The sequence below is a fragment of the Artemia sp. Qi Xiang Cuo genome, chromosome 7 (genome assembly GCF_049724085.1).
Source record: "Artemia sp. Qi Xiang Cuo chromosome 7, ASM4972408v1, whole genome shotgun sequence".
Classification (NCBI taxonomy): domain Eukaryota; kingdom Metazoa; phylum Arthropoda; class Branchiopoda; order Anostraca; family Artemiidae; genus Artemia; species Artemia sp. Qi Xiang Cuo.
Genome location: NC_142800.1, coordinates 23193100 through 23215682, shown reverse-complemented (window position 1 = coordinate 23215682; position 22583 = coordinate 23193100). Strand labels below are relative to the sequence as shown.

General features: G+C 36.3%; 1 protein-coding gene across 3 annotated transcripts in view; it reads right to left on the bottom strand.

Annotated features, from left to right (window-relative positions):
- Positions 1-22583, bottom strand: part of LOC148950064 (uS5 assembly chaperone PDCD2-like) — a 40612-nt gene that overhangs the window by 3591 nt on the left and 14438 nt on the right. For 2 of the 3 annotated variants that reach the window (XM_089092099.1, XM_089092100.1), the window contains exons 2-3: positions 21775-22298; positions 12319-12480 (exon numbers count right to left, since the gene is read on the bottom strand). In XM_089092099.1, the coding sequence (XP_088948225.1) occupies positions 12319-12480; positions 21775-22294 (682 nt within the window). In that variant the 5' untranslated portion in view covers positions 22295-22298. The remainder of the gene's footprint in view (positions 1-12318; positions 12481-21774; positions 22299-22583) is intronic. The other variant, XM_089092101.1, reaches the window with a different exon arrangement.

Sequence of the window (22583 nt, the reverse complement as noted above, 5' to 3'; positions counted from 1 at the left end):
TCAATGCGAGAACATGAGGAATCGCAAAAGCGTCGTAGACACGGGTGAGAATACGCCTGCTGTAGCAAGTTTTACAGCAAATTAGCACACCAAACACTTTTCTAAGTTTCTCACTTAGATGAGCGATAAGGAGAGCCCTTATAGTTTTTACACTATCCCCTATCGGAAAACCGAGAGACTTAATACAAGTAGATAACTGAACACCCTGATTTCCTAACTGTACGCATCCAACATTACCAACAGATTTGCCGAAAGCAAGGACCTCGCTCTTCGAAGCATTAAAATTGAGACCAATTTTGGCATAACCCTTACTAAGCACAGACAAATTCTCCTCAACAGACGATACAGTTCTACTTAAATTCAGGATGTTGTCAGTGTAAGTGAGAACGGAAAAGTCCAAACATTTAAAAATGAAACTAGCTCTAGCCTTTTTCTGGGTTGCAACCGTGCTGGGATTTTATAATTGTGGCGAAGTTACCCCACCATGATGGATTCCATTTCAAACCCGAATTACAGCTTTACACATCACGTAACAATCACGTGTAGGTACTTTCACGACAATACATAATCTCGCATATAGATTTTTAAACACCCGCACAATAGAACGATTGAGACTTCGCTGCTGCACACTATACAGCAAATAGGAGTGCACACTAGAATTGAAAGCACGAGAGACATCATGAGCCGCAAGGACGAGAAACTCGCCACTATTCTCTATATCCATAAGAACGTTGGCAAGTATATAACGCACGTGTTCTTGACTATAGCCTTCCTTAAATCCAAGCTGGTTGTCCGGAGTTCAACAAGTTTTATTTATGTCCTTAATCACTAGTAACTCCAGTAATTTACACAGAACCGAAGAAACTATTATAGGCCTATAGGAACAGCATTGCCGTCTATCTTTACCTTTTTTCGGAACAGGACTCCATGTACCGACACAAAGATAATCGGGGACAATGCCAGAACTAAAAATGATTCGGTAAAGCAAATGTAGATGCTTCAGCAGCTAATCACTTGCATGTAATAAATGAAAACCAAATAATTCATCATAACCACGCAAGAAATTTTTTTGAAGGTGAATGATAGCACTATAAATATCAGAGGCCGTAACTATAAAACAATATCTGATTCGGTATCTACTAGACTATCCACTATTAGTGACTCATAGCGGGTTTCTAACACTGGATCAGGTGGAGAGAATTCGCTGGTGAAACAGTGGGTCCAGTCACTATCACTTGGAAGCTCTGAAGCGACTTTTTTCCCCCAATGAATATCCAAATTTCATTTGGGTTAGTTGCAAGACGCTCTCTCCTGCAGTCAATAATATCCGCTTTGTGATTGGCAAGACACTTAGTAAAACGAAGTTTGGTATATAACTGTATGTCATTAACGGCACCAGATTTCGGCCGGCCGCAATCATTCCATATTTGGTGCCAAAACTTTGCACATTTGCACATTTGCAACTTTGCTGTAAAGCCAGATTAATCGACCAGCCAGGTATTTCTGAACTCAAACAAACAATACGTACAGGAACGGCACAACGCTGAGCACAACGCATTGCATGTGTGATTTCATTACAGTAAATATTGATTAGAATTTTTTTCTCCGGCTCGGTGAGGTCTGAGGATTGTTGCAGCAGTTGGAAAGGGACCTTAATTTTTTCAAGTGTGGCTTTATATACAACAGCATTTATTTTCTTCCGGTCACATTTGAATTCCCACTTCCGTTTCTTTTCATCTTTTTTTAAAGAGATCACTATCAATAACAAAAGAGTTGGAGAATGGTAAATGGTAAGACACCGATATGCTAAAGTCCATATGGCTTGAGCCATTCGCAGTCAAGCCGTTCGAGCAGAGCGGCATATAGTAGGCTATACGAACGGTCATTTGGGACAACATACAGATTGGACAGAGCAGACGGAAGCATTTACGATCTTGAGTGATCTGGCACTGAGAGGTCGCAGTTCACGTCCCCGGCAAGGATAACACGATGAGATACATAGGCACACTGCTGCAAAGATTTAGCAAGCTTTATTGTTGCACGGGAGAACTTTTCTTCGGAAACCAAGTTCTTGTAGTCAGTTAGTAAGTAGCAGCAATATACTATCAGATTTGCAACTTTTATGCCAATGAAACACTCGTTCTAAATACTGATGCCAAAAGGTGAGAACTGATTAGTATCGTCAGTCCGCCGAAAGGTCTTCCTCTCTCCGAATTCTTAGCTGGCACCCCGTAAAGGCGAGTTCTGTTAACAGGGAAAGCAAGTCGGCTGAAAGAAAATGTTCTTGTAGACACAAAACGTCGTTGCAAGACATCAAGCTTTCAATCAGTGGGAGTTTATTGACTACACCACCATTCAGATTCTACGAAGACACTCTCAGAGTTGATCATGGCTTCATCATGAGCTTTCTGGCTCCGGGCACTTAACACTGTAGCACGGAAGGTCTGTCTGCTTACATAGAGCACATTTCAGCGCAGCATTGCAGGGTTTATCTTTATTGTTCGCATGATTGCCACTGCAACAGGAACAGCGAGTAGCGTGTTTACAGTCCTTAGCAGCGTGACCGTACTCTTGGCACTATAAACACCTCATTGGCAAATGCCAATACGTGTCTATTCGGAAGCTCTCATAGCCCTGAGTTACAGGGTTGTTCATTGCTACTCGTAAATCGTACTTACTTTCAAAGACAAGGTTGTATAAGCGAGTTTATCGAATTCTCTCGACTTTCGTGCAATTCCTAATCATGGAACATAGATCGTTTTGTGCCACCTCATCGGCAACATGTCTTATAATACCACAATGAGCGGGGGTCTTCAGCCGAACATCACTGTCTGTAGCACTCTTTAACGTTTCAGCAAGAGATTTTGCTGCATCTTTGTCATCAAGTATCACGCACCACTCTTTGCTAAGAGGCCTCAGGTTCACTATATGAGTGCAGCAATCCTCAGCAAGGTCCTCAAGATACTCCTTGCGACTGTCGGGCTTTTTGAATCCTTTCAGAGATTGTTTGAGAATCACAGAGTAAGAAGGTTTTGCTGTATCCCGAGGGTTTGTTGCATTTGCACCCGCAGTCGCACTAGCCTTATTTTGTGCCGATCTGAACAAGCTTAGGTGTTTAATAAGATCGTCCACAGTAGAATGAAGCTCATTGACCAGGCGAGTCAGTGGGGCGATAACCACCCCCGAGAGTATGGGTACCTCGTCAAGCTCATAGATTACAAACTTGGGGAGGACTATTCTCTTCTCGTCACAAGTCCGAATGGCTCTTATCAGATCAGCAACCATGTCCTGGGGCTTAACACGATCTGTAGAATGAGTAGATATAGCGGCTAACTACCATAATTCATCCTTTGTCTTAGTCAGCATATCAGCTTTGAAATACTGTACTGCCTTCGCCACTATTTCATCATACTTGTTACCCGCTTAGATTGCTCAGAAGACGAATTTCAAAACCGGGCTATATACTAAGTCTGGCTTCACACCGCTCATTTTCCTTTCGGAATGAAATGGCTTCTGTCGTAGTAAGCAAAATCAGTGGGCGGTCAGATTCAGATGCAAAATAACAGAGCGTAGTCCAATCAGAGTAGCCGGGGGTGGAGCAAATAGTCATTAGAGAATACTGAAATCACCCAGGAACAAGGGAAGCGTAAGGAACCCCTTATCTTTTTCCTGCAATTTGCGGGTAACTGAATACCAGCGGGTACAATGCGGCGCTTTCGGGGGGTTCCTTCCCCTCTTCTGCTTGTTCCCAGTAAAAAATTAGCACCTTAATGATATGGGAACAAAGATGGCGCTATATGAAATTGGCGATATAGATAGTATCCCAGTCAACTTGAGAAAAAAAATAGTACTGATGAAAATGCCGAGAGAGAAAGACCTATTCTAGAAATTGGAGAAGGACTCTCAATTTAAATTTAACTATAAACCTATCTATTAGAGGGTACAAATCAATACGAAAACAACCTAAAAGTAATGCAATAGCTTTATCCCATAAACAGCAAACAAGCAAACTCAGGCACAGTAACTCTTGACATAACATAGATGGCGTATGATGGCGATAGCCTAGTGGTCAATTATGTCAATTAAATAGATAAGTCAATTATGTAATTGACTTATCTATTTACTTCTGTTTCTGTTCAGGTTTGGCAAATTTGTAGCTCTGTTTGGCAGAATTGTGTCTTTATGGCGTTCAACTCAGCGTCTAAAATAGGATCGTCTCTAGAAATGTACATATTTTACCAATACGATTATTTCTGTTTCTGATCATGTTTGGTAAATTCTTTCCTATGGTTGGCAGAATCTACAGTAGGATCAGCTTTAAAAACGTAATCCCCATCATCAGCTACAGAGGTAGGTCCCGGCAACAGGTGAATTTCGCTTTGGCGGCCGAATTTTTTATATCATCGAAATAAAACGTTGTTTCGTGGGCACTATTCAGTTGGGAAGGCGTCAGGACATCGAAACATCAGGGCCACTACCGTCAGGACATCGATAAAATCCGTCATAACATCGACAAAAAATCTGTCAGAACATCGACACGTTAGGACATCGACAGTCACAATCGCTACCCGTCAGAACGTCGACAGTCATAACATCTAGAAATTTGTCCATAACGAAAATCCGTCAAAACCACTAACCGTCAGAACGTCGACAGTCATAACATCGACACGTCATAACATCTAAATTTTTAAAACTTTAGTTTTTTGGGGTTTTGGGGGGAACAGGTACCTAGGTTAGGTTATATTACGTGTTTAATATATGCTATGCTTCCCCCCCCCCCTGATGTGCAAATATATAGCCAAAATTTGTTTCAAAACTATTATATACTTATTACTATTATATAAACTTATAAACTTTTTTCATAACGAAAATCCATCAGAACGCCGACAGTCATAACATCGACACGTCATAATATCTAAAATTGTTTTAAATGTTATGACGTTTCGATGTTATGACTGTCGATGTTCTGACGGGTGGCAATTGTGACTCACGATGTTCTGACGGATTTTTCTTGTCGAGGAAATGACGTTTAGTGCATGTGACGGTTAGATGAAATGGTAGCACCCCATTCAGTTCAATTCCGTTCCGGATAAAATTTGAAAGAATCATTACTTGGGCTGGTAAAATTGTTTCCCTAACACGTTTATATTCTGTATCCCTATGATAACAATTTTTTCCTACAGTGCTTAGTACTATGTTTACAGTACATCTATAAAAGGTATCAATTTCCAATAAAACACTGTAGAGGAAAGTTACTAACTGCAGTTGTATTTCGCTTCAGCAACAGGACTTGATGACGCCCAAAAAACTTTAAATGAGAAACTATTTGGTTCACTTGGAAATTAAAACTATCATTTTTTCCACTGGCGGAATTGTGCTTAAATAAATAAAAGCTTCCTGTTTACTCACTAGTAAAATTCTGTGATTTCTGGGACTTTCTAGCGAAGGAGAGAAGATGTAATTCAAGAACACCAGCCGGAATTTGCATAGCAACGTTGCTTGGTTGTTTTCGCTTGACAAATATTACCGTCTTCCATCGCCTATCAGAAGCCTAACACGTAGTCAAAACAGAAAGGCTCAAAAAAAATTTTTATGCTTTAAAGATACTCTTAAAAGAACCGGAAGGGACGTATTTGCAAAGATTAACCGTATAAGAGAAAAGCCCTTTTTGTGGATTAGCTTCGATTATTCGTTAGCTTGCTCTTTGATCAGTTAGGGCTCTTAAAAATACACTAAAACAAGAATTTGACATCAAATGAGCTCTATCCAGCTTTGCACAACCATCAGTTTCGATTATTCGTTAGCTTGCTCTTTGATCGGTTAGGGTTCTTAAAAATAAACTAAAACAAGAACTTGACATCAAATGAGCTCTATCCAGCTTTGCACAACCATCAGTTCTATAGGATGACCCCTGCAAAAAGAAATGCACGGGAGGCATCACCCTTTTTTAAGTAGCTGCTATTGTATTAACTATAAAAACAGTCTCAGTCTTTTAAACAGAATATAGTATAGAGCGCTTACATTCTCGTCGTTAGCTCATCCAAATCGAAAAAAAATCACGAGACAACTGCAACCATAATATTTATTCTGTAATCTTAATAAATACAGGATATCTAATAAGACAAGTGTTTAAATGATCAAAATAAAATAAAAAGCCGAAGATGCACTCTTCCTTAATGGCGATATTGGAAAATGCAAGAGCTAACCAAAATTTGAATCCTACTAAAATGATGACAACATACTACACGTTGATGACAAAATGCTAAGCAGTAAAACAGAAAAGAAGAAAAATTTTCCTTTTTTTTCCACGTAAAGACTTCCTCTGAACGTCTTTACCGAATTAATTTCTTCTACCAACAGATTAAAAGCAATGTTGTATATCGTAGAGGAGTAATTGTGAAATACTCTGGGGTGTTCTTACATTTAGGCACTAAATGAGCTTGAAGGAACGAAAACAGAAAGGGAATGGTGGGAAAAACGCAACTATTAAACACAATTTTGAGTCATCTATTTAAATGACACAATTATTTCTTAAATGCAAAACAAGTTCGTACTAAATGATGGTGACAAAACCAACCATTTGTGTTTTTTATTATTTTGAGGCGGCTGATTTTTTTTGCATATTTAGTGATATTTTCAGAGACATAAAGTTAATTAATTAAAATAAAATTAATAAATTGAAAACAAATAAAGAAATTAATGTGACGATGCTCTTTTTCATTGCAGAGTAGTCAACAACATTGTTCAAAGCGCACGAAGCAGGAAGACAGTAGTGAAATTTTTTTAGTAATTTGGTCTTCAAGTACAGAAAATGCATTCCAAGCAAAATTGTACAAACCTAGTCTACAGAGAATCCTTCGAAGAGTTCTAAATATACTAACGGATATTTAGAAGAGTTCTAAATATACTATCTAACCTTCAAGTTAGATAGTTATAGCCATTTAGTTCATTAAATCGCACAGCCATAAAAACAAAAGTACACCAAATGGACAAATTTTCGAGCAAAAATGTCTCAAATGCGCAATCCCCCCCCCCCAAGGAAAAACTTGAAAAATGCACTGATAAGTAAGTGATAAAATATTTGATTAAAAAAAGTGTGATTAAGTCTATGATTAATATTTGATAATTACCTTTTTCAGGTTCTCTTTTGAGTAAACATGGAAAAAAACACTTTCAGTTTCATGCAAGTAAGTTATAAATTATTTGACAAAAAATGTGCTTAAGTCTATGACTAATAAGATATTATTTTTTGCAGGTCCCCTTCCTTAAGCATATAACTAATATCAATATTTATCTTTTTTGCAGGTTCCATTTTGAGTCAATGTGGTTCTTTAAGTTCAAAAACTGTTCTTTAAGCATACAACTAATATTTAATATTTGTCTTTTTGATTTGAGCTCTTCTACTTTTTAGAATTGATTGAACGTGCTATCTGCTAGCTCGCTATAATATCACTTTTAGATTCAGCGAAACAACGTGAGCGTCGACGTTACAAAAACACCTAACAAAGTGCAACAAAATTTGTTTTTGTACATTTTTGTTACTCTTTTATGAATTAGACAAAAATTGCGGCAACAAGATACTGCTGGAGGATATCGTTATCTGGTGGTTGGATTAGGAGTTCATTATAAAAATACATTTGGATTATTAGTTTTACTTTGATTTGAGCTCTTCTACTTTTTAGAATTGATTGAACGTGCTATCTGCTAGCTCGCTATAATACCACTTTTAGATTCAACGAAACAACGTGAGCGTCGACGTTACATCTTTTGAAATATTGTGCAGCTTCAAAATCTACCGTCACTGACTGGGGGAAATGGTTGGTTCTATGGCTCTGATGTCTTACAAGAGAGGGTTTATGAGGCCTAAGATTTATTTTTCAAAGGATGTAAGAGAGGCTACTACTTAGACCTCAAATTAAGAACAAGAAGAGGGAGGAGGGTGCTAAAATGTTTTTGTCTCCTATTCTTCTAAATCCGTCACTTGAACGAACTAGGCGAGTCTCTATGTTCCACAATTTTAAACTGCAATCTTTGAAAGAAAACAGACAACGTCAAATCAGCTTATGTAAGTCAGAAGGTGTTATGACACAGTTTTTCTCAAATTAAGAATTATAGACCATTATCTTAAATTCAATCTGCTACGACGATTGGTAAAGCCTGTTTTCTCTTATTTTATTTCTTTCTCAAGATATTGATAAGTTTTTTTAATAATACGAAATGCGATACGTCTCATTTTGTCATTTTAAAAAAAGTTATAAATCAGAGCTTTTGATATAAGTCTTATTTGTCACGGCTCTTCGAGGGGGATCTTGAGGGGGAGGGGAGAAGCAAAAACTTCTTTGTGCAAACAGTTTGGCGCTAAGAATAGTCGAAAAACTTGCAACGCATTTTTCAGTTATTCCACATTCGTGTAAAATTTAAGTCATGGACATACCGCCATTAAAGTTACTACATGCCTACAGGAGTCGTTTAGGCTACATCTAGTATCCCTTCCTGACAAAAAAAGAATTCTCTAAACAGATATACAGTCTTATAAAACAAGTTTCTATGTCATTAATAAGCTTCACTGAACTAGACCTAAAACCTTTAATAAATATTATTATTACTGTTATTCATTTATTGCTATTTATACTCTTATTATTCTCTATTGTTATTGTTATTTATATTTATTGTTATTTATATTTATCATCTATTGTTATTAATATCATTTATTATGTTATTATTTATTTGCAAACCCATCATACAAAAATGGGAAGGTGGAGCATAAACAAAAGAGAAATAAAAAAAAATCATAATGAACACAAGAACAAACAATTACAAAACACAACAAATACTTTAATAAGTTAAATTGAGGATCTATTAATATTACTAATATTGAGAATCAAATTAATTCGAAAATACGAAAATCTAAAGGATGGGATACATTGAAACATTATCGAAAATTTTGGTCAGAAAGTTTGCAATGTGTTGCATGTCAAAAGAAGAAAAAGGAAAAAAAAGACTTATTTCTCTTTTTCACGTAACGGATTAATTTTTAATGTTGTAGATTAAAAGTGATGTTGATTACCTTAGGTATATTTTTTGGGAGGGACCAAAGGGCAGTCTCAGGGGGGGGGAGTCTACAATGAATAAGATTATCAAGCCCGTGTGCCTCTGGACAAGAGACCATCTCAGGGGGAAAATCCATGAAGAATGATATATTTTCTGTGTCTTTAATATAGCCTACTTAGTTCAATTAAGCCTGTATGCTTACAAGAATCCTTTAGGCTACACCATGCAGCCCTTCCCAATGAAAAAAAATTCTGTAAACGGAAAAATAATTATTTTAAATAAGTTTCTACATCTTTAGTAGGCTTAAAAAAATTATAAACCTTAAAAAAAATATTAACATTGGTTACCAAATTATTGCAAAAACACAAAAATTCTAAAGGATGGAAAACACGTACACATTATTAAAGTTTTTGGCAAAAAAGTTTGTAACGCGTTGTATGTCGAAACAGGAACAAAGGAAGAAGATATTTTCCTCTTTTTCATCGATAAAATTCTTCTGAATGTTTAATGCTATAGTTTAAAAGCAGCTTTTAACATTTCACGATTTTTTTTTTTTTTGTTATAATTCGCGGTGTGTGTACATTTCTATTTTTAAATTTGGGAACTAGATGCCTTAATATAGATGGATTAAAGTTGGAAGGAGATAGTGAAAAACATGATAGCTAAATATAATTTTGAGACATCATATATGTTGAATTATTCCCTAAGCTCAAATAAACATGCTAAGAAATATTAGTTAAACATTCGATTTTCATATCGACAAAGTAAAAAATTCCACAAAATTTTCAATTTTTCAAGATATTTTGGGCCAATCTTAGGAAGGGCAATTCTGTAAAGGAAAGGGGATTTCGTATGTATTAAATATAATTTTAAATATATAGTAACTAAAAATTTAATACAAAAAATGCTTCAATTTGAAAATTTAATAACTCTTTGCCAAGATGCTTAAAAAAGTAAAAATATAAAAGGAAGAAATACGTCAGCGTTTCATTAAATATCTTGACAATAAAGTTCGTAATGTGTTGAATCCTCGAAAAAGAACCAAAGGGGAATATTTTCTATCCTTCCCCATCCTTTTTTTCAAGTTCAATATGGGTTTTAATTCAAAAAAAAAAATATAAAAATACACAAAACTCAGTTCCTTACGCATTGATGCACGATTTAGTCCGTAATTATTACACAATCTAATTACAGCGTGGCTTCATGTGTTATCCAATGTCGAGTCCGAAATACCTTGAAATACCAATAAATTTAACACAAGTTCTCTTCCACTCACATCCCCTTAAGTGTCAAACTAGAATATAATAAATAATAATAATATCAAAAAATTATAAACATAATAATAATAAAATAAATCTAGTAAATAAATTTTTAATCTTTTAGATATTTTCTCGCATTCTTTTTAAAGGAGCCGAGAGACCTATATGACTTCAGCTCTTGCGGAAGTGCATTCCACTCTCTAGCACACGCAATCTAATCTTTTTTTTTCTAAGATTAGAAAAATTTCTTATCTAATCCTTCATTCGAAGATTTCCTCAAAATTTCTTTACTATAGAGATTCGTTCCGTTAATAGATTAACAGCAATGTTGAATGTCTTGTGGGAACTAATAGTGAAATACTCTGGGGTACCTATTACATTTGGAAACTAAATGCCTTTTTACGTAGGAAGTTCATAAGAGACAGGAACAACATAATAATTAGATATCTTGTTGACGAATTTTTAGAAAGATTCACCAACTTAGAATGTAAATATTCAGATTATTTAATTTAGCTAATTTAATTAAGAATATATCAATTTACCTATATAATTGCCTTTAGATTTCAACAGCATTAGGATGAGCGAAATGTCGTAGCATTGTGGCGTGTCAAATTATAGCCTAATAATAGCAAAAATAATAAATAAAGTTATAAGTAACTGCAAAAGTTATAAAATTTATATCTGAGGTGGAAAAAAGGAAAAAGCTACAAAAAGACGAGAACACACTTGAAAATAAGAAAAATCAAGAGGACATTTACAGCCAGTAAAAATAAAAATGCAATTTTAAGAAATTTTGAGAATCCACCAAATACATTGATAGTAACGGGAGGTTGTTAAGACGAACCTTAGACAAGAAGCTCAGTTTTAGAGGAGGCAGCTTGAAGCCTAGTCTCATTGAGACCAGAGCAAATTATATTAACTGTATTTTAGCGAACTTGTTAATCATACCCACCCACCCCAGAAATTTCTGTCTGACTCGTAAAAACAAGAATACATGTAAAAAAAACCTTTGATGCGTCTTATAAGATTTCCCTCTCCCCCCCCCCCCGAAATTTTTCATTTCCAGTGTAACTTTGCACAAATTTTCAAAGCCGTTCAAGCTATATCATAAAGACTGAAAAAAAAGTTTTTGATACAAAATTGGAGGAATTAAAAAATATAAAGAATAGGTAGAGATTAGAGACAGAGATTAGTAAAACACTATTTAATGAAATAAAACTTTAAATTTTGCATATGTCGTATTTAGTCTGAAGGACGAGGCTATTTGTCACCACTCAACAGTTTCAAATCAGTACTTAATGCTAATATGTCGATAACACAAGCCAGTCAATAACATTCAGCTCTGAAAACAATCGTGTGATGCTACATAACCAGTACATGAAGCCTGAAGCCAAACGAGTAGAATTCTGTATAAAAACCGGTAAGTTTCATACGGCTGGAAAATCGAATTACAACTTCAAGGAAAAGTTTTTTGGTGTGAAAGGGAGTAAGAGGATTTGAAGCTTTGTCTTGAGGGAAAGGTGACAAATATTCAGTAGTATTTTAAATATCTTAATATTAAATAAGCATATATTAAACATTAAAAAAAAGAAATATAATAAAATAAAAATAAATAAAATAAATAAATATTAAACAGGGACACGAAGGTGTTTTTGCTTATTTGTGTATGTCAACGAACACTTAACTCGATTTAGTTTATAAGGATTACGATGAACAACTTATGCCAGAGCTTGAATTTAGTGCCCAAAATAGGTAGGGCTACTAAATTCTGCTTAAAGATTGCACTGATGGTTTCGCAACAATAAAAGCAGTCGCCTTTCCCAAAGGAAATACTCTGCATCTTGTCTTAAAATCAGGGAAATGAAATCAATAAAAAGAGCATCAATAAAAGTTGTCAGGCGGGATGATCGATGATCAGTCCATCTCGGAAATTTTTAAGTAGCGTCAGTGAGTTGGATTAAAACTTATTCATCAGTATTTTTGTATACATTAATACGTTATTACTTACCGGCAAATATACCAGCCTTTCCTTCTTTCTTCAAATCGTTCAATCGATTCAATTCGCCTTCGACTTTTTTTTCTACTTTACCAAAAATTTCTTCTTCTATAACTATTTTAAATTCTGGGAATAGAAAATCGTTCCCACTATCTTCTTCTTTGGTTTGACTTACTAAAAATTTGAAAGACAATTAGGGCTTTCCGTTTAATTGGACCTAATCTTTTTTGAGAACTTTGAAAAAATTGTCGTTTCAGCACTACTTTAGAAGGAGGCACCTTTGCAAATGTCCAAATCTTTCCTTAATTCATTAATGTATTCTTAAAATTCTCCTTCTTTCCAAATTTTCAACTTCTAACTCCCAATTTTCCCAACTAATATGATGCAATAACTGAACACATCTGGAAGCAGCATTCCTCCCGTGTTTAATCTGGAGGGAAATAGTGTAAAAAACGAAGTGTAAGACATAACTTTTGACTAACGAGTTGTTTTTATAAGCATTAAAGCCCTTCAGATCTCCACCTCCCGAGAGAAAAACTTCCACCCCTCTCTCTGTTAAAGCTAAGATTTTTTGTTTGCCTGATCTGTGAAGTCCCGCATATCCTGATGTCCATCGTAGGGTTTATCAAAGGCAGCGCAATCGCGCTGCCAAGTAAAGATCGATGTTGGCACAATGTATTATTTTTTTTTCCTTTAGACCAGGGCACTTCATATCGAAAGATTTGTCGTAGAAACTTCAAAAAGGGCTCATTCGTTTGGAAATTGGAGTGGCTTTTGCCCTTTTTAATAGTCGAAACTGATTGAGAGGCAACTAACACCCCTTCCACGCCCACCATTTCCCCAAACACATCCAGTCAAAATTTTGAGACAGCCATTTTCCTCAGCGTAGTTGATTTACCGATAGAAATTATGTTTTTGAGGAAGACACTCCTCCACAGCCATCAGGGCAAGGGTTGTAAGTTATATCCTGGGAGAATACAAGGTTTTTTTTTATAGAAAGCGTTGTCGTAGACTTCAAAAAAGGCGCATACGGTTGAAAATTCAAAGAGCTAGTGCCCTTTTTGATAGTCGAAAGTGATTGGAGGGCAACTCACCCCCTTTAGCCCACCATTTCCCCAAACATCCATTCAAAATTTTGAGGTAGCCTTGTTGTTCAACGTAGTTTAACGTTCTGGAAATTAGGTCTTTGAGGATGATAATCCCCTCAGAGCCCTCAGGGCAAATGTTGTAAGTTATGCCCTGGGGGCATTTAAGTTTTATAGAATGCGTTGTCGTAGAAACTTCAAAAAGGGCTCATTTGATTTAAAATTGAAATGGCTAGTCCCCTTTTTAATAGTCGAAAGTGTTTGGAATGCAGCTAACGCCACTTCCACGCCCAACGTTTATCCAGATACATCCAATGAAAGTTTTGAAATAGCGATTTTATCCAAAGTAGTTTAAAGGTCCGGAAATTATATCTTTGAGAATAAAACTCCCCCCACAGCCCCCAGAGTAAGGGTTGTAAGTTATGCCCTGGGGGCATATAGGATTTTTATTGAAAGCTTTGTCGTAGAAACTTGTACAAGAGCTCATTTGATTGGAAATTCAAAGGGCCAATTCCCTTTTTAATAGTCGAAAGTAATTTGTGGGCATCTAACCCCCCTCTCACGCCCACCTTTTCCACAAACACAACCAATCAAAATTGTGAGATAGCCATTTTGTTCGACGGAGTTAAAAAGTCCGGAAATTATGTTTTTGAGGATGACACTCCCCCCACACCCCTCAGGGAAAGGGTTGTAAGTTATGCCCTGGGGGCATATAAGGTTTTTTTTATAGAAAGCGTTGTCGTAGAAACTTCAAAAAGGAATCATTCGATTGGAAATTGAAAGGACTCAATTTTCTTTTTAATAGTCGGAAGTGATTGGAGGGCAACTAACCCCCCTCTCACGCCCACCATTTCCCCAAATACATCCAATCAAATTTCGAGATGGCAATTTTCTTCAACGTAGTTGAAAGTTCTGGAAACGAGGTCTTTGAGGATGAACCCCCCCCCCCAGCCCTCAGGGCGAGGGTTGTAAGTTATGCCCTGGGGCATATAAGGTTTTTATCGAAAGCGTTGTCGTAGAAACTTAAAAAGGGCTCATTCGATTGGAAATTGAAAGGGCTAATGCCTTATTTAATAGTTGAAAGTGATTGGAGAGCAACTAACGCCCCTCTCACGCCCACTATTTCCCAAAACACATCCAATCAAAATTTTGAGATAGCCATTTTGTTTAACTTAGTTGAAAGTTCTGGAAATTAGATATTTGAGGATGACAACCCCCTCCCAGCCCTGAGGGCAAGGGTTGTAATTTATGCCCTGGGGGCATATAAGGTGTTTATAGAAAGCGTTGTCGCAGAAACTCAAAGAGGGCTCATTCGATTGAAATGAAAGGGCTAGTGCCCTTTTTAATAGTCGAAAGTGATTGGAAAGCTTGACATTTTTATAGTAAAGAGCGATGTGGGTACAATGTATTATTATATTCTTTTTTTTAGACCAGGGCACTTCGTATCGAAGGAGTTGTCGTAGGAACTTCGAAAGGGGCTCATTCGATTGAAAATAGAAAGGGCTAATGCCATTTTTAATTTTCGAAAGTGAATTGAGGGCAACTAGTCCCCCTCCCACGCCCACCCTCCCATTTGCCCATTAATTTCAAAAATTAAATGTTGCGTTAAGATTAAATCAAAATACACTGTGTTAATGCTAATTCTCAAAAAGGCATCTCAGCAGTCAGAGGCAACGCTGTAGCACTGCCTATAGTAAAGGCCATACGGCTCCAATGTTTTATTAATATTATTTTTTTTCCAGAGGCACTTCACATGGAAGGGGTCTTGGTAGAAAATTCAAAGGGAGCTCATTCGAATAGAAATCGAGAATTCTAGTGCACTTCTTAATGGTCGAAAGTGATTGGAGTGCCCCAAACACATCTAATCAAAATTTTGAGATAGCCATTTTGTTCAGCGTAGTTGATTTCCCGATATAAAATATATTTTTGAGGAGAACACTCCCCAACAACCCTCGGGGCAAGGGTTTTAAGTTATGCTCTGGGGGCATATAAGGTTTTTATAGAAGGCGTTGTCGTAGAAACTTCAAAACAAGCTCATTCGATTGCAAATTCCAAGGATTAGTGCCCTTTTTAATAGTCGAAAGTGATTGGAGGGCAACAAGCCCCCTCCCTCCGCCCATCATTTCCCCAAACACATCCAATAAAAATTTTGAGATAGCCATTTTTTTCAGCATAGATGGTTTCCTGATAGAAAATATGTTTTTGAGGAGGAAATTCCCCCACAACCCTCAGGGCAAGTGTTTTAAGTTATGCCCTGGGGGCATATAAGGTTTTCATAGAAGGCGTTGTCGTAGAAACTTCAAAAAAGGAACATTTGATTGAAAATTCAAAGGTTTAGTGCCCTTTTTAATAGCCGAAAGTGATTGGAGGGCAACTAGCCCCCCCCACGCCCATCAGTCCCCCAAACACGGGCAAATAAAATTTTGAGATAGCCAGTTTGTTCAGCGTAGTTGATTTCCAGATAGAAAATATATTTTTGAGGAGGACCCTGCCCCACAACCCTCAAAGCAAGGATTTTAAGTTATACCTTGGGGGCATATATGGTTTTTATAGAAAGCGTTGTCGTAAAAACTTCAAAAAAGGCTCATTCGATTGGAAATTCAAAGGGCTAGTGGCCTTTTTAATAGTCGAAAGTGATTTCAGGGCAACTAACCCCCCTCTCAGGCCAACCTTTTCCCCAAACACATCCCATCAAAATCTTGAGACAGCCATTTTATTAAACGTAGTTTTAAGTTCTGGAAATTGGGACTTTGAGGATGAAAACTCCCCCACAGCCCTCAGGGCAAAGGTTGTAAGTTATGCCCTGAAGGCATATAAGGTTTTGTATAGACAACGTTGTCGTAGAAACTTCAGGAAGGGCTCAGTCGATTGGAAATTTAAAAGGCTAGTTCCCTCTTTAATAGTCGAAAGTGATTCTAATGCAACTACCACCCCTTCCACGCCCACCATTTCCCCAAACACATCCAATCAAAATTTTTAAATAGCCATTTTGTTCAACATCGTTGAAACTTCCGGAAATTATATGTTTGAGCAGGACACTCCCCCACAGTCCTCAGGGGCAAGGGTTATAAGGTATGCCCTTGGGACATATATGGTTCTTATGGCAGGAATACTCATATAAACTTTAGAGAGCGCTCATTTGATTGGATATTGATAGTTATAGTTCAGATTTTAAGCGTAAAAATATATTAGAGGGTACCCAGCTTCCCCCCACCCAAACCCTTTTTTCCCCAATGCATCTATTAAAAATTTTAAGAGAGCTATTTTGTTAAAATAGTTCAAATATCAAATAACAAAAATTATGGTGTTGACACAACCCACCAGGGCCCGGGGGCAGGCATATGGGTCTTATGGAAGAGATGCTCGTATTAACTTCAAAGAGGGATCATTTGATTGGAAATTGAAAGTTCTAGTTCATTTTTTAAGAGTCAAAAGAGACTGGAGGACACCTAGCAGCCCCCCCCTCTACGCCATTTTTTCTCAAACACATCCGATAAGACCATATAACTAAAACTCAGGGGTCAACACAGTCCCCTAGGGCCCGAGGGCAGGTATTGTAAGTTATGCCCTGGGGGAGTATATGGTTCACATTGAAGAGATGCTCGTAAAAAATTCAGAGATGGCTCATTTGATTGGAAATTGAAAGTTCTAGTTAAGCATTTAGAGTCAAAAGAGATTGGAGGGCAACTGCCCCCCCCCCCCTCCACGCCTCATTTTCCCCAAATGTATGCAATAAACATTTTTAGAGAGGCATTATCCTAAAAATTGTTAAAAAGTCAGAAAACAAAAACACAGGTGTCGAAACACCCCCGTAGGGCCCGGGAACAGATGGGGCAAATTATACCCAGACGTATATTGGTTCGCATGACAGAGATGTTCGAATTAAATTCAGAGAGGATTCATTTGATTAGATATTGAAAGTTCGAGCTCACTTTTTAATAGCCAAAAAGATCCAAGGGCAGCTAGCCAGCCCCCCCCCCCACCCCTTCTTTTTCAAAACCAATCTAATGAAAATTTCCGGAAAAAATCTGAAAAAATCCGGTGTCAATAGAACCCTCCAGGGCACAGGGAAAGTCGTTCTAAGTTATGCCCTAGGGGCATGTATGGTTCTTATGAAAGGGATGCTCGTATAAATTTCATAGAGGGGTCATTTGATTGGAAATTGAAAGTTCTAGTTCACTTTTTAAGAGTCAAGAGTATTAAACTAGCCCCCCTCGCGCCCCTTTTCCCCCAAGCCTATCCGATAAAATTTTTACATTGCCAATCACATTAAAAATATTTCGAAGGCCAAAGAAGAAAGGTTCCTACATCGAGACAACCCGCCAGGACCCGGAGGCATGCGTTAGGAGTACTGATCCCGGGGTAGGTATAGTTCTTATGGATGGGTTGATCCTAAAAACTTTAGGGATGGCTCGTTTGATTTGAAGTTGGAAGTTCTTGTTCACTTTTTTAGAGTCAAAAGAGATTGGAGGGCAACTAGCCCCCCTCCTCCACGCCCTAAATTCATCAGATAAAAATTTTGAGATAAGACATTTTGTTAAAAATAGTTCAACGTTCTGATAACAAAAAACTCCGGTGTCGACACGGCCCCCCAGGGCCCGGGGGTAGACGTTGTAAGTTATGCCCTGGGGGCATATATGGTTGTTTGGAAGGGATGCTCGTATAAAATTCCTAGAGCGCTCAATTGATTGGAAACTGAAAGTTTTAATTTCCTTTTTAAGAGTCAAAAGTGATTGGAGGGCAGATAGCCTCCCCCCACAATCCATTTGTTTTTTCCCAGAGGCACTTTATATAGAAGGGGTCGTCGTATACACTTCAAAGGTGGCTCATTCAATTGGAAACCAAGAGTTTCTAGTGCCCTTTCTAAGAGTCAACAGTGATCACGGGGCAATTACCCTCCCAAGCCCTTTTCCCCCCAAAACATCTGATAAAAAGTTTGATGTAGCCATTTTGTTAAAAATAGTTGAAAGATCATATAACAAAAACACCTTTACGTATGGTCATTTTGTTAAAAATAGTTCAAAGATCAGATAAGAAAAACTCCTGTGTAGACACCCCCCAGGGCCGGGGCAGGCATTATAAGTATTTCTCTGGGGGCATATATGGTTCTTATGGAAGGTATGCTCGTATAAACTTCAGAGAGGGTTCATTTGAATGGAAATTAAAAGTTGTAGTTCATTTTCTTATAGTGAAAAAAGATCACAGGGCAACTAGCCCCTCCCGCATTCCACGCCTTTGGGCGTATCGGATGGATAAACCCATCAAATAAAAATTTCAGGTGATCATTTTGTTAAAAATAGTTCAACCATCAGATATTAAAACTCCAGGGTCGACACAACACCCCAAGGCCCAAGGATAGGCGTTTTAAGTTATACTCTGGGGATATATATGGTTCTTATAGAAGGGATACTTGTATAAGCTTCAGAGAGTGCTCATTTGATTGAAAATAGAAAGTTCTTGTTCACTTTTAAAGAGTCAAAAGAGACCGAAGCTTAATCTAGTCCCCCCCCCAACGCCCTTTTTCCCCAAACCCATCCGATAAAAATTTTGAGATAGCAATTTTGTCAAAAATAGTTAAAACATCAGATAATAAAACTCCGAGGTTGACACAAACCCATTTTTTCACTTTGATATTGTTACTTTGATATCACTTTTGATACTTTGATGAATATTTTTTTTTTCTTTTTTAAGTTTGATTTTGAAATAAGGAATTTTTAAAAACTTTAAACTTTTTGCAATCAAAAACGAACAAAAATTAATTAAAAAAAACTTTCATAAAAATAGGTTTTTATAATTAAAGTATAGGCAATTTTGAACTTAAGATCAGCATATACAAATACATTTCAAAACAAAAAATCAACACGACCAGAAATTACTATTAAAGAATAAATGAAACCCAAAACGAACAGAAATTAAATAAACAATCATAGCAAAAACATACAACAAGTAATAATATAAATGAATAAATAGATCTTAAAGCGATTAATGCTTAGATTTTATATGAAAATCAAGCTTAAAACGAAAAAAAAAATTTTCCTATTTAAGTATAAATGAAACTTAAAACAAACTTAAATTAAATAAAAAATCAATGCGAACAAACATACAATAGATATTAATTTATATGAATAAATAAATCTCCAACCGAGTGATACTTAAATAGAATAAGCGAATCAAGCTTGAAACGAACAAAAATCTCTACAAAGAAAAGTTTGGGTTTCACCTACTTCTCTCAGTGTAAAAGTCTAAAATCTACTGCGTCATGGCGCTTTACTGAAAACTATATGGGTCTTTAACAGTCTTGGAAAGTATAAATAACATCAAACTGAATATTTGATGCATAATGATATTAATTGTTGAAAGATCCATCAGTTGAAGAATGCAATTGTATTTTTATTTTCAATACTGTAAGAACTGGAAAAGAAAATATTTGTAATATAATCCGTTAATCCGTATCCGTAAGTAATATAATCCGTCATCCGTATAAAGTCTTACAAACGAAAAGATTTAAAGTAGTATTTTCTATTTCCCTGAAAAGACAATGTCAATATAAAACAAACAGAAATTAATTTAATTAAAGCCTTTTTCCAAAAAATAAGTTTTTCAAAGAAAAGTAAAGAACTCCATTAAACCAAAATTAAGCAAAAAAAAAAATCAAAAAATCTACCAAGCGTGAAACTACCACAAATCAGGATCAATAAATAAATGAAACTCAAAACGAACAGAAATTACAATAAAATAACCAAGTCAAACTCAAAACAAGCAGAAATTAACAGGAGTAGGGCTCAAAACCCCAATGCGACCGCATAGGTCGCCAAAAAAAAGACAAAAATTACTGCCTGGACTTGGCAAACATATAGACAGAGAACGGAATAGTTTTTATTCCCGTTCACTGCCCGTGTCAAGAGATTCCTCCCGAGTCTTGACACTCTCGCCGAGTTATCCTTATATCATTATATCCAAATATATATTTGGATCCTTATATCCAAATCATTTATAATAATGGACGAACTATAGACACAAAAATTATAATAAAAAGGTTTATTTCAATAAAAATAACCCCTTTAATAATTTAACACCGATAAACAGTGTTTTTTTAGCACTGTTTAAGAAAGATTAAAGATGGAGTCTGAGAAATTGATTGATACAGATATAGAAATAGTTTTTCATTTATTTTTTTTTTTATGTTCAAACAATTCGGTGTAACAAAAATGTTAGTAAAGAGCAATCCTTCTCCTTCAAATTGACTTTTACATACGAGACCACTGTCCAAATTATTTATAATAATGGAAAAACTATAGACACAAAAATTATGACGAAAAGGCGTAGGCTATTTCAATAAAAATAACCTTCTTAATAATTTAATACCGATGGGTTTTTTTTCAGCCTTGTTTATGAATGATTAAAAATGGAGTCTGAGAAATTTATCGATACAGAAATAGAAAAAGGTTTTTACTTATTTATTTTTTTATGTTCAAAGAATATGCGGTATGCTTTTATCAACATGAATCGACATCCTCTACATGCAATTCCCAAACGGCTTATCTCTGACTCCTTATATCTTCATACCTGCAAATATTACACGACAATAGGGAGGACTTTATCACGAAATAACAATGCAAAATGAATTCAGACAATCCAAAAATGCTCACCAAAACCCAGAAGAACTAACCAGTACTTAAAATTCAGCACTATGATATGCTGTTAGCAAGGCTGCAAATTCTTTGATGACACCATTCTTAAAGTTTACATCATAACGCTGTATGCAGTCACAGATATCGTCAAGCAAATTCGTGAAAGTTGCACTCCGATGTTGCTTTGATGCTGTGCGTGCAGGATTTCCCATCCCTTACATGTGAGTGAGACTCAATAAGATTGTCAACGCAACAAATTCTAAGCACAACAACAAAACAGAAGAAAAAATACAACAGCAAATTACTTAATCTATTATATATTTGCAGTAGTGTCCCCTTAGCTCATGAGTACGCCCTATTTCTAGCAACTTGCAGAAGTTAACTGTACTTTCATCTTTATGAAAGCAAACTGAAGATTTGGGACTATCATTAAAAATAAGAGATTTAACTAAAAAAAACAATGAACTTCTCATTATTTTCGAAAATTAATATTATTCGCTACAAAAAAAAATAAAAGAATGAAAAAAGCAACATAATATTGAGGGAATAATAAAGTTTCGAAGCATGGATTATTTCTTCTGCTGGGGCTATAATTGAAAACAACATCAAAGTTTAGTAATTTTATACTTAACTTCCAAAACGAACATAAAAAAGCAGTTGCTGATTCAGGGTTTAATCATAATAAAACAAAAACTAATAACGCTGTTAAGATGGCAGACTTAAAACACGACAATATAACCAAAAAATTTTACCATTAGTATTTTGGCAAAACTTCTTATGCTTGGGCCAGTCAGCAATTTGATGTTCCTTTCCACAGTAGGATCGTTTCTTGCATCTTGAACAAACAGATATGCTCCCACATCCACAATAGCTACATACTTTTGTGAATTTATCAACAATAATTTCTGGGTGCCAATTTTCTCTATCTTCAGGATCTTCAACTGGGTAGAATTCATTGATTTGAGGAAGCTGAGAACGAAAGGTCTTGAATGTTTTACCGCACTCTTTACAGCAAAAAACAAAAACAGTCCTATGGTAGCAGGTGGCTTTCACAGGTTCCCCATCACTGTCATCAACGGGGGCATATAGCTGAAGTAAAAATGCTAGTCCCTTTCCACAATCTAAACATTTCAAATCACTACATTTAGGTATATTTTTTAAGTCAAGCCAAGAAGGCTTTCCTCCAACCTTAGATGGCAAATAACGACTTAAAAGATTCCAGCTTTCAGCTTCTTCACAAAATCCAAGTTCAGCACCCTCGCAATAAGACATTGTGCTAGAAGTAAAAAAGATGGAAGAAAGGTTAGAAAAACAATGTAGAAAACAAAACTGCATAACTAAGGTTCTATTTCATCATGCAAGAACCAATGCATAGATTAATGAATCATGTAGAATGAATAACCTAAAGAAAATGAAGAAGGGCTTATTTGATCACAAATTCTGATTTCTACTGCTCAGTTAAGGGCCAAAACCAACCAGAAGGGCAACAACGTCCCAGTAGGCTTTCCCCATGGGATTGAACCAACGCATCAAGATAGTCATTTCACTCAAAACGAGCAAG